Source organism: Salvelinus sp. IW2-2015, unplaced genomic scaffold, assembly GCF_002910315.2.
Source record: "Salvelinus sp. IW2-2015 unplaced genomic scaffold, ASM291031v2 Un_scaffold2151, whole genome shotgun sequence".
Taxonomy (NCBI): domain Eukaryota; kingdom Metazoa; phylum Chordata; class Actinopteri; order Salmoniformes; family Salmonidae; genus Salvelinus; species Salvelinus sp. IW2-2015.
In genome coordinates this window covers 194,616-211,535 of record NW_019943483.1, presented here as the reverse complement: position 1 = coordinate 211,535, position 16,920 = coordinate 194,616, and the positions used below count along the sequence as shown (strand labels likewise).

Here is a 16,920-nt window from a genome sequence, read left to right as displayed (position 1 = left end):
TGGGGCTCTGTGGGGTCTGTTTGTGTTTGTGAACAGAGCCCCAGGACCAGCTTGCTTAGGGGACTCTTCTCCAGGTTCATCTCTCTGTAGGTGATGGCATTATTATGGAAGGTTTGGGAATTGCTTCCTTTTAGGTGGTTGTAGAATTGAACGTCTCTTTTCTGTATTTTGATAATTAGCCGGTTTTCTGCTCTGCATTCATTATATGTTTTTTTTACGTTTCTCCCTCAGGCGTTAACCATTACCTCTCTCAACAGGCCAAATGAAAACACACCACACTCACATATATTAAATATTACAAAATGGTTTGCTATAGCCATGATAAGAAATTCTGACTGATCTCTTTCTTGAGGGTCATAGGGAGAGATATAGTGTACTGATATTACAATCACAAAAGAGTACAGTATGTTTTGGCTATCCCTAGAGGTCAGCAGGCCAATGTCACCTTGGGGTGAAGGAGAGAGACCTGGCTACACCTAGAACTTCAGAGTAGGTCAGTGTCACCTTGGACTGAAGCAAAAAGTGACTTCCATGAACTGGAAGTCTCTAAAGGGGAAGGTTAACAATATACACTACCTTTCAAAAGTTTGGGGTCACTTAGAAATGTCCTTGTTTTTTAAAGAAAAGCACATTTTTTGTCCATTAAAATAACATCAAATTGATCAGAAATACAGTGTAGACATTGTTAATGTTGTAAATGACTATTGGAGCTGGAAACGGCAGATTTTTTGTGTAATATCTAGATACGTAGGTGTACAGAGGCTCATTATCAGCAACCATCACTCCTGTGTTCCAATGGCACTTTGTGTTAGCTAATCCAAGTTTATAATTTTAAAAGGCTAATTGATCATTAGAAAACCGTTTTGCAATTATGTTAGCACAGCTGAAAACTGTTCTGATTAAAGAAGCAATAAAACTGTCCTTCTTTAGACTAGTTGAGTATCTGGAGCATCAGAATTTGTGGGTTTGATTACAGGCTTAAAATGGCCAGAAACAAAGACTTTTCTTCTGAAACTCGTCAGTCTATTCTTGTTCTGAGAAATGAAGGCTATTCCATGTGAGAAATTGCCAAGAAACTGAAGATCTCGTACAACGCTGTGTACTACTCCCTTCACAGAACAGCGCAAACTGACTCTAACCAGAATAGAAAGAGTGGGAGGCCCCGGTGCACAACTGAGCAAGAGGACAAGTACATTAGAGTGTCTAGTTTGAGAAACAGATGCCTCACAAGTCATCAACTGGAAGCTTCATGAAATAGTACCTGCAAAACACCAGTCTCAACGTCAACAGTGAAGAGGCAACTCCGGGATGCTGGACTTCTAGGCAGAGTTCCTCTGTCCAGTGTCTGTGTTCTATTGCCCATCTTAATCTTTTATTTTTATTGGCCAGTCTGAGATATGGCTTTTTCATAGCAACTCTGCTTTTTCAACCATTGCTTTATTGCTCACAACCTGCGTGACAAAGTTCACAATGACTCGAGGTAAGATAATGTTACCACCTGCCATGACTGTTACTAGTGTAAACACTGTCGAAACAAACAGTAGTATCCTGGGTGAGACAAGGACACCGTGATCCATCCACATAAAGAGTTATGGATTACCGCATGCAACTCTAGACTTCTCAAATCAGATTATACCGTTCTAATTTAAATAAAAGGTAGGCTGTGCGAAGGGGAAATTACAGTACATTATAACAAAAGTGGTTCATCTTAATAATGACAGCAAGACTTCCGCAACCAATCGAAAACACATTAACCCAATAAGAGTGTATTCGTTCTGGATAAGAGCATCAGTGCCTTCGGAAAGAATTCAGAACCGTTTACTTTTTCCACATTTTGTTACGTTACAGCATTATTCTAAAATGTATTATTTTCCTCATAAGTCTACACACAATACCCCATAATGACAAAGCAAAAAAACGTTGTTTTTTAAAAAACGTTTGCTAATTTATATTTTAAAATAATGACTGAAATATCACATCTACATAAGTATTCAGACCCTTTACTCAGTACTTTGTTGAAGCACCTTTGGCAGCGATTACAGTCTTGAGTATTCTTGGGTATGACACTACAAGCTTGGCACACCAGTATTTTTGGAGTTTTTCCCCATTCTTCTCTGCAGATCCTCTCAAGCTCTGTCAGGTTGGATGGGGAGCGTTGCTGCACAGCTATTTTCAGGTCTCTCCAGAGATGTTCGATAGGGTTCAAGTCCGGGCTCTGGCTGGGCCACTCAAGGACATTCAGAGACTTGTCCTGAAGCCACTCCTGTGTTGTCTTGGCTGTGTGCTTTGGGTCGTGGTCCTATTGGAAGGTGAACCTTCGCGCCAGTCTGAGGTAATGAGCGCTCTGGAGGAATTCATCAAGGATCTCTCTCTACTTTGCTCTGTTCATCTTTGCCTCGATCCTGACTAGTCTCCCAGTCCCTCCAAGCAGGCTGTCATGTGACTTTTACTGAGGAGTGGCTTCCGTCTGGTCACTCTACCATAAATGCCTGATTGGTGGAGTGCTGCAGAGATGGTTGTCCTTCTGGAAGGTTCTCCCATCTCCACAGTGGAACTCTACAGCTCTGTCAGAGTGACCATTGGGTTCTTGGTCACCTCACTGACCAAGGCCCTTCTCTCTCGATTGCTCAGTTTGGCTGGGCAGCCTGCTCTAGAAAGAGTCTTGGTGGTTCCAAACTTCTTCAATTTAAGAATGATGGAGGCCACTGTGTTCTTGGGGACCTTCAATGCTGCAGAAATGTTTTGGTACCCTTCCCCAGATCTGTGCCTCGACACAATCCTGTCTCAGAGCTCTACGGACAATTCCTTCTACCTCAAGGCTTGTTTTTTGCTCTGACATGCACTGTCAACTGTGGGACCTTATATAGACAGGTGTTTGCCTTTCCAAATCATGTCCAATCAATTGAATTTACCACAAGTGGACTCCAATCAAGTTGTAGAAACATCTCAAGGATGATCAATGGAAACAGGATGCACCTGAGCTCAATGTCGAGTCTCATAGCAAAGGGTCTGAATACTATTTCTGTTTTGAAATTTTAATACATTTGCAAAATTTTCAAAAAAACTCTTTTTGCTTTGTGATTATGGGGTACTGTGTGTAGATTGCTGAGGAATGTTTTTTTATTTAATCCATTTTAGAATAAGGCTATAACGTAACAAAATGTGGGAAAAATCAAGGGGTCTGAATACTTTCCAAATGCACTGTATATGTCAAATGTAAAAATGCAAGTTGTGTGGGAGTTAGATGATCCCAGACCTGCCCATGACAGGGAACACCTGGTATGTCAGATGTGTAGGCCGTCTATATGGAAATCATATCTGCACGTTATTTTTTTCATAAGCCTCATATAGACGTGTCAGAACACGAACAACAGGAGGTTACGCATGTTAGTGTGGGTGGAATGCTGGAAACGTGCAGGCCTAGGTGTGTAACCAGCCAATCAGTCACTTGCGTCAGCTCCACGCAGTTAAAAGTTGAGACAGAGCTGTAATTGATGTATTATGGAATCTGTTGAAAGCATTGAAGGCATCGTTTATCTGGGCGGTTGTTTTACACGCTCTGTTAATTGTTGCCCTGTTAAGTGCAAGGTCGATGAATTCCAGTCTGAAGTGTGTGTGTAGTGTGTGTGTGTGAGAGAAAGAGAGAGCAAGAGAGACAGACAGAGAGAGCAAGAGAGACAGACAGAGAGAGCAAGAGAGACAGACAGACAGACAGACAGACAGACAGACAGACAGACAGACAGACAGGAAAGAGCACAGACAGAGAGAGAGAGAGAGAGCGAGAGAGGACAGGACAGACAGACAGCGGAGAGACAGACAGACAGAGAGAGAGAGAGGGACAGACAGACAGAAGAGACAGACAGAGAGAGGGACAGACAGACAGACAGACAGGGAGAGACAGACAGACAGACAGGGAGAGACAGAGGGACAGACAGACAGACAGACAGAGGGACAGACAGACAGACAGGGAGAGACAGACAGAGAGAGAGGAACAGAGACAGAGCGTGTGTCTGTAGTATGTGTGTGGAAGGGGGGAGGAGTTAAGCATTGGCGTGTGTGTGGCGTTTGGAGTAAACAAGGTTCACATTTAAAAAAATATGTGGCAAGTGTCAAAGCCAGGATTGCCCTTTCGCCCTTTGTCATTTATGTTTACCAGGGCACTGGGGTGCAACGATCACATCCCATCATTACCACTGCACAGTCCAGGAAGTTCAGCCATCAATGGACACGAGACTTCCACATGATAAAACATTGATTGTGTAGATAAAAGGCCATAGGCCTACAGACATCTACTGCTTTACTGGCCTATAGACTTACCTCTGAATGTGTGTTGCATAGATAAACAACCAATGTTTTACCTATTAGGCTATTATTGTAGTTCTGTGTAATAGTTCTATAGGCATCCTGTAGGTTTCGGTAGGATCACGGTGACTGTGTAGGGGCACTAAGTATGTGAATATGGTTTGGGGTTGGTCTGGAGAGGGGGCTTGAATTTAGCATTTTTCAAGCACCTGAAACCACTTTTCCTGTAATCTAGAGCCATAAATATTATGCTTATTTCTATGTAAAAAAAAATATTTGTATAGTTCTGCATATCTAAGTATATCTCTTCAGATGTCTGTATCCTCCTGACTGGTGGTTCTTTTTTTAAATAAACTAAATATGCTTCTCTGCATGCCTGCTAAAATCTGAGTAAAAGATTGAAAGTAACGTGACTTATTCAGTACATTTAGTAATTGCTTGCTTTTCTAAAGTCTATCGACCTTGCCAGCATGCAAGTCTGCTAAAATAGTTAGGCAAGATAGCTACTCTAACTTCACTAATAGCCTGAAATGTCTTCTGGGTAGTTAGGTTTCCAATCTCCCAACCTCATAACTATCTGGGCAAGCTAAAGCCTACTTCATAAAATTGCTAGGTAGCTAGTAGTATTACTGAAGAAGAGAAAAGATAGTTTCTCCCGGGTGGCGCAGTGGCCACCAGAGTCTCTGGGTTCGCGCCCAGGCTCTGTCGCAGCCGGCCGCAACCGGGAGATCCGTGGGGCGACGCACAATTGGCATAACGTCGTCCGGGTTAGGGAGGGTTTAGCCGGTAGGGAGGGTTTGGCCGGTAGGGATATCCTTGTCTCAGTATGTAAAAAATATATATAAATAATAATAATAAAATGTATGCACTCTACTGTAAGTCGCTCTGGATAAGAGCGTCTGCTAAATGACTAAAATGTAAATGTAAATAGTTAGTTTCATAGTTATTTTTTTTTAAACAGGACAAATCTGAGGGGCCACGTCCCCCCCTACTGGCTTGATGCCTCTGTGTCCTGTCACAGGCCTATTTACTGTGTTTGTCCTACCATAATCCCCTTCGTCCTGTACTTCTACTGGAAATGCTGTTTGAATATGCTAACAACCAGAAACCTTTCCAGTCAGTCAGTCAGTCAGTATCACAAAAACAAGGAGGGGGGAGGCCACCCAACTCCCTGCACTTAGTAGACATATTTATACTACTGGTCAGGCGCCTGACGAACGCAGCACAACTTCCTGCTTTTCCTCCCCCTATGACACACCAGTTTCGTTTTTTCCTCCTCTCTCTCTCTCTCTCTTCTCCTTTGATGCCAAATCCCATCCCTCGACGGGGTGAGGAGCGCCGTGAGTGGCTGAGAGGACTGAGCGTTTCTTGCAACAGCTGCGAGTTCTATCCAACACAGGAGTTGGCGGAATTGAGCTCAGTGCAAAACGACGAAACAGCGGCTTTGTCACGCATTTCCCCAGCCCCGGACCAGCAGCCCAAACGCAGATCGACATATCGCTACATTCATGACCGGACAGGGATTAAGTGGCGAAGGAGACAATTTCACAGAAGAGATTGAACGGATTTTACGCAGGTAGGAATATGATATGTGTGTGTCTGGACGCTTTGTATTCTAATCGGGCTCTGTGAAAGCAACGCTATAATAAATCACCCAGCCGGGACGTCTATGCAGCAGTATGTGTTGGAGATCGACTATATTGTAGCCTAGTTATTTTGCGCAGCACACCAGATCTTCATGATTGCTGGAAGGGCATTTTTACATTTTATAAATGATATAGCAGTCTACTACGTTCTGCAGATCGGCTTTAGTGTAGTTCATCTCAAACATCCACCGTGTTTTCGCGGATAAAACCTACCGAAATGCGGATATTAACATCGTAGGCTAGGACCTATACGATTTATATAGAAGATGTAGGCTTTTTGATGTGCGTTACAACGGGAAAATACAGTGTCAGGATCGGCTCTTTGTGCTGTTCGCCGCAGTCCCCCTCGTCTCTGTGTGTGTCTGTAGGCCTACGTGCAAACTTGCTCGAGCAGCGATTTATAACTGGCACGTATTCCGTAGACCCCGTGTATCTACCTCCGGTGATCAAAATACTCTCTCGAGAACGTTTTGTTATCGTGCGACAATGATTGTATCGCGCAGTACAGTAGTTTATACGCGCTGTGATTGCATCATGACGCCCGTCATTGACAGAACAATAATATAATCAAATTGTTTCTAAGTTTGGGAGACTTCCCTAACCTATCTATTCAATATTCTAGATTGAAGGGCTATCAATGGTCAACGTTATAGTTTCTGTATTATCAGTTTAACATTACCCAGGAAAGTAAACGATGGGTTTTCCAAGATTGCGCTTATTGTTTTACACCTAATAAAATGCAATGGTTATTGACTCTGTCAAGGTTGCTGACTACCAGTTGATCAAATGACACATGCCCAGGACTTTCGAAAACCTATGAGGCATACATTTGAGTTATTATTTTCCATCTATGGTTATTTCTCTCACACTCTGTCTCTCTTGTCATTTCTCTATCTTTCAGGACTGCCGGGTTTTAGGAGTGCCCTGGTAACCATGGATAAAACGTTGCATATCCTACAGAAACCGACAGCCTCAACCGACAAGGCCCTTGGCGGTGGAACGGGAATAGCTCTGGATATGAGTATAGGGGACCGGGAATTCACGGAACAATCTATTAGACTTAGCAATAAAATCCCGTTAGTGAAGCCCTATTTAAAAAATAAACACAAACAGAGGAAACTGGACTCAAAATGCCTCCGTGCGCTCCAGGACCCGATCCTGACCACATTACTGAGTACGGAAGCTCTTGTTACGGGAGACGGGGTGTTTGTCCCCAGGAACCCTCCGCCAAGGACAGCTGGGAACCTGTGCACTGCTGTGGTGGTCAAACAGGCACGGATTGGTGGGCCTGTGTGCCGGAAAGAATCGTCAGCTACCGGTGTAACGGCTATGATTACCGGCGACACGGAAATGGCGGACGCCGCCGCCGAGTTGGAGGAGACAGAGGGGGGGGTAACCAAGGTGCCGGTAGATCTCCAGCGTGTGACAGTAGACTCTAACGAGCGCAGATTCCAGCTCAAACTTCACCCGCGGGCGCGAGATGTGGCGGCGGCACCCCCCACACCTGATACCCCTCTAGTATCCCCTCCAAGCCAGGGGGGAAACACGATGATTGACCTATTTGCTTCTAAAGCCTTGCGGGGAGCAAATTGCCTCACCATTACAGACAGTAAGAAAACCCCCAGTCTTCAGGCCGACAAAGGCGAGATATTTCAGGATAAAAGCGAAGAGGCCTCCCTGGATCTAGTGTTTGATCTGCTAACCCAGCTCCAGTATCACACGCACCAAGCCGACTCGGTTTCCATCTGCGTGGATTTCCTGCAGGGGTTGTGTGTGTACGGGAGTGACTGCGCTTACCACCATACTGTGCTGCCCTACCACTGGCAGATCTGCAGGAGTGATACTGAAAGCTGGCAAAGCCTTGCGGATGATTCACAGGATCAGTTGGAGAGGCTTTATTGCAACCCGGACAATGAACAAGTCAGGCTCAAGTTTCAGTAAGTGCTTTTATTTAGTTACAGTGGTTCCTCCAGTTTTATGTTCTATACGAATGTAGCCTCATAGAGCTGAGATTGTATTTACAGTTTTAAGACAGGAGTGCTTTGATATGAAAAAGGTATGGTGTTTGATATCTCAGTTTCAGTAGGTGTGTGTATTGTAATGATTAACTGACTGAGTCGTTTTGGTTCCCGACTTCCCCTATCTCAGTTCTTATTTTTAATTGTCATTCTTATGGCACGTTGAGTTCCTGCAATAGCGTGTGTGCTCTTTCTGCTCCCAAACCCAGCCTTCTCATTGGTTGAAACAGCTCAAACCAGGAAGTGCTGTACCCATGGCAGCTTAGAGCTGGGAACTTGCATGACCTACTGCTGCCTGGCGCGGTCACTGACACACACGCACTGGCTGTCTCTCTCACGAACACACACACGCACTGGCTGTCTCTCTCACGAACACACACACACACACGCACTGGCTGTCTCTCTCACGAACACACACACACACGCACACACAAGCACTTGGCAGGCACTAGCAGACAGGCATACAAAGTGTGCTCTGATTCAAGCTATACACCCCACATTCACACAATGACACAGTTAGCTATGTCACCACACACACCTCACAAGTTATTCAGGGAACTGAGGGGCCCGTGTATGTGTCTCTGTGTGTGACTGCGTGTGTGTGTGTTGTTGACTTTAGGTTTTAAAGTGAAACTACATGCAAACCTTCCCACCCACAGGATATGCACCTGTCCATGATAACCCAAATGAAGTCAAGCTCTTATTTGAATATGCAACATACTCACATGGGTCTAAAGTTACTGTATTAGGTGTTGGTGATAGCAACTTAGTAGAGTAGTGTCAGTTTCCAAACAGTATAAATGGCCAGTCTGTATACAGAGCCAAAATACCACAGTAACTACCAGCGTAATCACCTATGGAATGGCTGTGTACCAGTGTAATCACCTATAGAGTGGCTGTGTACCAGTGTAATCACCTATAGAATGGCTGTGTACCAGCGTAATCACCTATAGAATGGCTGTGTACCAGTGTAATCACCTATAGAATGGCTGTGTACCAGCGTAATCACCTATAGAATGGCTGTGTACCAGTGTAATCACCTATAGAGTGGCTGTGTACCAGTGTAATCACCTATAGAATGGCTGTGTACCAATAAATACAGTTAAGAAACTTACATTGTCTCAGAAAACCAAAGTAGACATTGTAACAGTCAGTATATAGACAGACTGTAGGACTTGTATTTACGTTTCAAATACTTCCCATTAGTCTTTTTAAAGGGTTTTTGTTTTCTTCTTTATTGCTTACGGTACTGTTGTGAAGTGTTAGACCATCCAATTTCAAACAGCGGTCTCCAATACGCTCCCGGCATGGTCCCGACATGCTCAAAATTTATATTCACATTTAAGCAAGTAAAACGGTACTTATTTTCCAGAGTCTATCAGATGTGGATCTGGAAGACCCCCCCCCCCCCATTAAACACACACACCCCCTGGGTGATGTTGTGTTGCCATAGTAACCGAATGCAGTTGATAACAGCTGTTATCTGAAGAGCAGCAGAGGACAAAACAAGCCCGGCCGTCAACATGGCAACAGACTTATTTGGCAGCCGCTGCCGTGTGTGTTTGTGAGAGATGGAGTGAGAGTTGGCTGGCATGTGTCAGTATTTGTGTGTGAGGAACATGCAAACTTTTGAACCACAGCCATCCGCTGTTCCCATCCCAAATTTCAAAGTTCCCATCCGCTTAGTGGCTGGTTTCCACGTCATCTCCCGACGTCCTCAGACATGGATGGACGTCGAATAATGACCTGTATCACGGGTGACCTGTCTGGTGTGAGAGGGCATGCATGTGTGTGACTGTGAACATGGGAGAGGGAGTTAATAATTCCTTCTGTATGTGTGTCTGTGTTTACCATCTCAACATGTTTCTATGTCCTATACAGGATGTGAATGATTTGAGTCGGTCTGTCTGTCAGTCAGTGCGTGTGATGCAGGACTAGTGGCCAGAGGTGGGGCTGTAAAGTGTCCACTCAGTCCCATTCCTCTCCGGACACAAACGGTCATGTCTCCCCCTCATCTCACCTCCGCTCCTCCATTACGGCTGGACGACATATCAAATTAATTAGAATTTATTTTTAGTAGTTTTAGTTATAACAATTGTGACGCAAGGGGGAGTAGTTTACATCAGGAAAGGTGACAACTTTTAATTGTCACTTAGATATTACTGCACGGTCGGAACTAGAAGCACAAGCATTTTGCTACACTCGCATTAACATCTGCTAACCATGTGTATGTGACKAATAAAATTTGATTTGATTTGACTTCTGTCGGCTCCCCAGCGTCGAGATTCGTGCCCTCTAATTGTCTCAAAGTCATGTTCTCGGCCGTTGACGAGCATTCTGATTCTACAAGTAGAAATGGCCAGTTTGTCGGTACCAAGTCGGAACACAGCAGGGGCGTCTTTTGTTCCTCGTACTGTGACAGTGACCGATCAGCAGTCAGATCTCTCTCTGTGTGTGTGTGTGTGTGATATAATCGAGGAGCACTTAAAGGGATACTGCTAAGAATGCTAGTTCATTACTTTCCACCCGACACAGCCAGAAGAGGACTGGCCACCCCTCAGAGCCTGGTTCCTCTCTAGGTTTCTTCCTAGGTTTTGGCCTTTCTAGGGAGTTTTTCTTAGCCACTGTGCTTCTACACCTGCATTGCTTGCTGTTTGGGGTTTTAGGCTGGGTTTCTGTACAGCACTTTGTGACATCGGCCGATGTAAAAAGGGCTTTATAAATACATTTGATTGATTGACTTTGTCATTGCGCTAACGCAAGTTAGCATTTGCCCGCAAAACTACCGCTTAACTTCCTTCATATTGGACACAAAGACATAAAAATGGTATCCAGGAGTTCATCTGACTCTGGGGATGTAGATACAGGGCCTCATTGCCAACATCCCCAATATCCTTTCTAGTGATACCCCCCGTTTTTATGTCACAACTCGAAGTGTAGAGCAGAGACCCTTCTAAAACGGGAGTATCAAGGAATAGGATTGTGGGAAATGTTATGGTCAGTTTCTGTCACGCGCAGCCTGGTAGGTACCACATACCGCTAGCATTTTAGCCACAGATTTAAACGCTAGCTGTCTAGTCTGTGTTTTATAAATGTACATTGAGCATAAAAATACACATTTATATAAGGAATTGTCAACTCGTTCTCATTCTGAAAAAGAAGCATAATCTTATCCAGGCCACTGGATTTCAACATCTAAACAAAGTGAAAATGGAGACTTACTTTTTTTGTTTTTGATTTGAGTTGGGACATAACCTGCGGGAGGCGTTTTGAATGTACAGCAAAAAATGTCCATGTTGATCAGCAGAGTGTGTGTGGGGGGGGGGGGGGAAGGAGGACTCAACTCTCATCCTCTTTGTCTCAGGATTCCTCCAGCCATCTACAGTTACATAGAGAGAGGAATAGTCATCACTTAACACATGATTTTGCTTTTTTACCTACCCTCATCCCCGTGACAGGAATATTTATGTAATGTGTGTGTGTGTGTGTGTGTGTGTGTGGGTGTCAGAGCCTTTGTTTGGACATGCAGGTAAATGGTTCACACGTCATTAACTGACACAGGAGTCACTAGCACCAAGGACCAGAGTGACCTGACACCAGGTGTATGTGATTTGCTTCTGTTCCGTGTGTGTGTGTGTTGTGTGTGCGCTGTGTTCGTGTCTTTGGTGCCACTGTTGTTCAGAAAATATTAATTTCTCAGACAATGTGTAGCCTGACCTGTGTGTGTGTGTATCCTTTGTGCGTGTGGGTGAATGTTTTCTTGCGTGTGTGTGTGTGCGTCCTTGCTTATGTGTGTGTGTGTGTGCGTCCTTGCTTATGTGTGTGTGCGTGTGGTGTGTGCTACTTGCGTGTGTGTGAGGAGATAACGTGTCAGACTGCCTATGAAATGATTCACTGGGGCGAGGTCTGGGTTGCCCTGCCTTCCATTACTCAGCCTCTACCTTCTCTCTCTGTCTCTCTCTCTGTCTCTCTCTGTCTCTGTCTCTCTCTCGGCCTGTGAGTGTTCGTGCCTGCAGGCTTCCGTATGCCTATTCTGAAGCTATTTCCTCTCCTATCCCTCCCGCATCTCTTGTTTTCTCTCTCTCCCTATCCTCACCCTGCCCCTCTCAAATTTTACCTCTCATCAACCTCTCCCCACAAACTGGGTGATGGAGGGAAGGGAAGTGAAGTGAGTGTGTTGTGGTTTCTGGTAAACTGAACCAAATACAGGAGAAGGAGCAGTGTTTAATCTCTCTATATGAGAAAGTGAGGATGACCCAGTGTGTACACCTTGTCCTCCTCACCAAAGTGACTTCTTGTATGTATGTGTCACTGGGGTATGTGTGTCATGGTGTAACATTTGGAGCCCACATCAACCTCAGTAGGATCGGTTCACTGGCTTGTGTGTGTGAGTGACTGCGTGTGAATTTATCTGGTTCTAGTCAGTGACGCTCTCGGGAGCGTGACTGATACGGGCATGCAGGTGTGACCGTCAGAAAGTCCTGGGGTGTGTACAAGCGAGTTTGAGCTGCCTTAAATTGTGCTGATGTCTGTGGGTGAGAGAGGGATTGGTATAGGGTTAGATCTAGAGGCCACCCTCTGTCTCTTTGTCTCCTCACACTCCCATGTCTGAGATCACAAACCCAAGCTGCCCCAGAGGTGTGTGTGACAGAGTCCTGAAGGGAGGAGCTAATTCAGTGGCCCCCCCCCCCCCCCCCTCTTATTTGAAACCACTCCAGGCTTGAAACTCATGTACAAATCTGTCATTTCAAGACTACAGGGTCTGTCTAGTCTGTCTGTCGTGGGTGTTAGTGTGCTGTCTTGTGTCAATCCCTAGACTCAGTTGACGTGCCCTGCATTCCAAGGAGTGTGTGTGTGTGTGTGTGTGGGTGTGTGTGTGTGTGTGTGTGTGTGTGTGTGTGATGTGTGTGTTGTGTGGGTGTGTGTGTGTTGGTGGTGTGTGTGACCGTAATCGTTTCACCTGACAATTAATGCATCCCCGTAGTTTGGCCAGGCGGGTTTCCCCTGTTACCGTTGGTTGATTCCAGTTACTTGCTCTGTGATTGCGTCCTTTGGGACATCAAAGGGTGTTGTAACCATGACCTTCCTCCAAGATGTCACAGCTCCAAACTGACTCAAACTCCTCCTCCTCACTCTGTACCTCCCTCCCTACTCCCCCCTCCCTCATCTCTTTTTTCTCAACTCCTCCTCGTCTGTCTACACTCCTCTTTTCAACCCATCTCCTCTCACCGCTTTCGTTCTTCTCTCACCCCAGGGCTAAATTACTTTTTACTCTTCTCAATGAAGCAAACAGTTCTCAGCCGCTCTCACTGTCTCAGGGTATGCCTGAAATGAAGTTTGAGGGTGTGTGTGTGTGTGTGTGTGTGTGTGTGTGTGTGTGTGTGTCGTTGTTTGGTTTGTGTGTGTGTGTGTGTGTGTGTTGTGTTTGTGTGTGTGTGTGTGTGTTCAGTAAGGGTGTGTCTTTGCACCTCTGGAAAGGCCAAATTTTATAAGCCAGGCTTTGAGTGCTGGCTCTTCCAAAAAGGGTGTGTCTTTGGACTGTGTCTGGCATTTGATTGGCTCTCTTAATGAACTCCAAGACTCACTCTGGTGCACTTTAATTTAACCAGCGAATTTTATTTTTAGAATGAAGCTACATATCTGGCCCAGAAGAAAAGGGTGAGGGCTGGAGGGAGACAGGGAAGGGCTGGGGAGACAGGAGGAGGAGGAGAGAGAGAGAGGGGAAGGGCTGGAGGGAGACAGGAGAGGAGGAGAGAGAGAGGGGAAGGGCTGGAGGGCGAGGAACAGAGGGGAAGGCTGGAGGGAGACAGAGGAGAGAAGAGGGAAGCGGAGGGAGACAGAGGGAAGGCTGGAGGGAGACAGGAGGAAGAGAGAGAGAGAGATGAGGAGAGAAAGGGCTGGAGGGAGACAGGAGGGGAAGGGCTAGGGCAGTGGAGAGGGAGAGCGGAAGGGCTGGAGGGGGAAGAGGAGAGAGCATGGAGAGAGGGGGAAGGCGCTGTGGAGGGAGACAGGAGTGAGCGAGAGAGAGGGGAAGGGCTGGAGGGAGACAGGAGGAGAGGAGAGAGAGAGGAAGAGGGGAAGGGCTGGAGGGAGACAGAGGAGGAGAGGGGGGAAGGGCTGAGGGAGACAGGAGGAGCAGAGAGAGAGTGTGTGTATATGTGTATCTATATGGTATATTGTAATTAACTTGTTATAAGCCCTTGTTTTCAGCTTGTAGCTGCTCTAGGTGTGTAATATAATCAGAAGGAGGGGGCTCTGTAGTGAAGTGTACTGTGATGTCTGGAATGAGATGAGTGTTCTATTTGGAGGTTGTGTGTATTTGTGGTGAGATGGAGTGTAGCGTGATTGGCTGTAGTTCCATTCTGCTCATAAATGTGACAGTTCACACATTCCTCATGACTATTGTTTTACTAACCTTGTGGGGACACACACAATTGATTCCTATTAAAAATCTTATTTTACCTAACCTTAACCCCAAAACCTAACACCAATTCCAACCCGAAACCCTCTAGAAATAGCATTTTTCCTTGTGGGGACTGGCAAAATGACTTCTATTCCCCACAAGTATAGTTCAATCAAATCCTATTTTATTTGTCACATGCTTGGTAAACAACAGGTGTAGACCAACATGAAATGCTTACTGACGGGCCCTTCCCAACAATACAGAGGAACATAAGCAAAGATGTCCACACACTAGTCTTGGGCGGTATACCGTATAAAAGTTTTTTTATATATTGTCAAAATGATTTTTTCTTCAATAAATGTTAATATTTGTAGCAAATGTTTAAGTTAATATCTGCAGTCCATAACGTTCTAAAACTAAGTACGAGTCTCTGTTGTGTGGCTCACGAGGTAATGAAGTTAAACTTGTCTGCAATTCACTACTAAATGTTAGCCATCAGATATCTAGTAATGTCTTTCTGCCAGAAGTCAGAGAGCTCTGGATGAGTTGTGTACAGCTGACATTTTTCTCCCTGTGCTTCCTACTGGTGTGTTCTCTTTTCTCCCTGTGCTTCCTACTGGTGTGTTCTCTTTTCTCCTCTGTTCTTCTCCCATCTGGTCCGTGTACACATGCTGCTGTTCCTTCCCGAAAAACATGGATCACAACTTTGTTCTTTTGCACAATTTCTCTTGTTCACTTATGCTTGTAAATGTCCACACTCACCGAAAATGACATACTAGCTATGCTTGTTTAACTTTATGAGCTGTATTTGCCTTTCTTTGCAATTAGCTTGTTCGTTTTTGCTCGTTAGCATTTAGCGAACAGCATCTGTGATTTTGCTATTAGTTTGTGCAAATGTTGTTAGCATTCCGGTAATAGAGGCCCAATGGACTTTTCTTGCATTTTAACGCCCCCTTGTGTGCTATGCCGGTAATACCGTAAATCCAGGGATGAGACAAGGACGCTATGAACACATCTGTATACTGCCCGAGCCTAAAAAACACACAGAGCCCTGCCAGAGGGCCATGCTCTCTCGTTAGTGTTGTGTGGCAGGCAGAGACAGTTCTGTACTGAGAGAGGAGTCAAACGAGGGAAGACAGAGAGTGAAAGAGAACCGAGGGAGCAGAACAAAGAAGAGGAGAGAACAGAGAGAACGGAACATACTCTACTTTGACAATGCAGCCCGTTCCTGCCTCTCTCTCCTGTTCTCTCTCTGTATTTGTCTTCATCCTCTTTCTGTTCCTCTTCCTCCTTTCCTGATGCCTTCTCTCACCTCTCATTTGTCATGTATTATCATGTATGTTGCTGGTCCAATCATTTAAAAAATATATATATATATTCTTTCCCAAAATACCTGTGACAACTCTTTTGTTAACAAACAATTTTGTTCTTGCAAAGTGAACAGAAGCGTTTATTCTTTACCAGAAGCTAAAATGACTTTAGCGTTAAATCATATGATAGAAATGGATAGATAGCAGGCTGGTGGTTGTGATGCACGAGAGAGAAATGGATAGATAGCAGGCTGGTGGTTGTGATGCACGAGAGAGCAGATCCCTATTTCAGTTCCTCACACGCACCGCCACACTCCTAGTTAGTGTAAACAGAAACGCTAATCAATCTGTGAGAAATGTGTGTGTGCGTGAGAAATATATTCACGTTTCTGTAAAAACCAACGACTGTATGTTTTCAAAAGCAGTGTAGCAATGTGTGTGTCTCAGAAAACCGCTGAATGATTCGTTTATTTTGGTAAAACTATGACTTGACACTTTTTTGGTAAAGTGAGTTTCACTTCTCTCAGCTGTCGTGAGTCAATGAACGCATAACTGTAGAGTCATGTGTGGTTGAGCTGGAGCTGGGCATAGGATGGTGTGTTTGCGGGGCGTTTGTATTCATTTTGACAGATGATTCCTCTGCCTCTTTGTTTATAATTAAAACGTGATATTTTGGCTATCATAGGTAGCTGAGCTGTGAACTATGTACTGGACAGTGGACTAGAGTCTAGTGGCTAGCTGAGCTGTGAACTATGTACTGGACAGTGGACTAGAGTCTAGTTAGTGGCTAACTGAGCTAGTGCACTTGGTATATGACTGGACAGTGGCTGAGTCTAGTGGCTAGCTGAGCTGTGAACTATGTACTGGGACAGTGGAAGAGAGTCTAGGTGGCTTAGCTGAGCTGTGAACTATGTATGGACAGTGACTAGAGTCTAGTGGCAAGCTGAGCTGTGAACTATGTACTGGACAGTGACTGAGATATCAGCTGAGCCTGAATGTACTACAGTGGCTGAGTCTGAGTGGCTGTGAACTATGTACTGGACAGCTTGGATGAGTCTAGTGGCTACGCTAGCTGTGAACTATGTACTGGACAGTGGGACTAGAGTTAGTGGCTAGTGAGCCTGGTGGGAAGGAAATGTATTTTAAGCTACACAAACCAACAGGCACCAAAACACACACCAAGGAGTCAGGCATGCTTCAGTTCGGCTGGCCTAGCAGAACCGCGGCCTAGCAGACCGTGC

General features: G+C 45.1%; 1 protein-coding gene across 1 annotated transcript in view; it reads left to right on the top strand.

Annotated features, from left to right (window-relative positions):
• Positions 1-5,529: 5,529 nt before the first annotated feature.
• Positions 5,530-16,920, top strand: part of LOC112073111 (protein mono-ADP-ribosyltransferase TIPARP-like) — a 45,885-nt gene continuing 34,494 nt past the window's right edge. The window contains 2 exon segments of the mRNA XM_024140463.2: positions 5,530-5,878; positions 6,850-7,885. Of these exon segments, the coding sequence (XP_023996231.1) occupies positions 6,882-7,885 (1,004 nt within the window). The 5' untranslated portion in view covers positions 5,530-5,878; positions 6,850-6,881.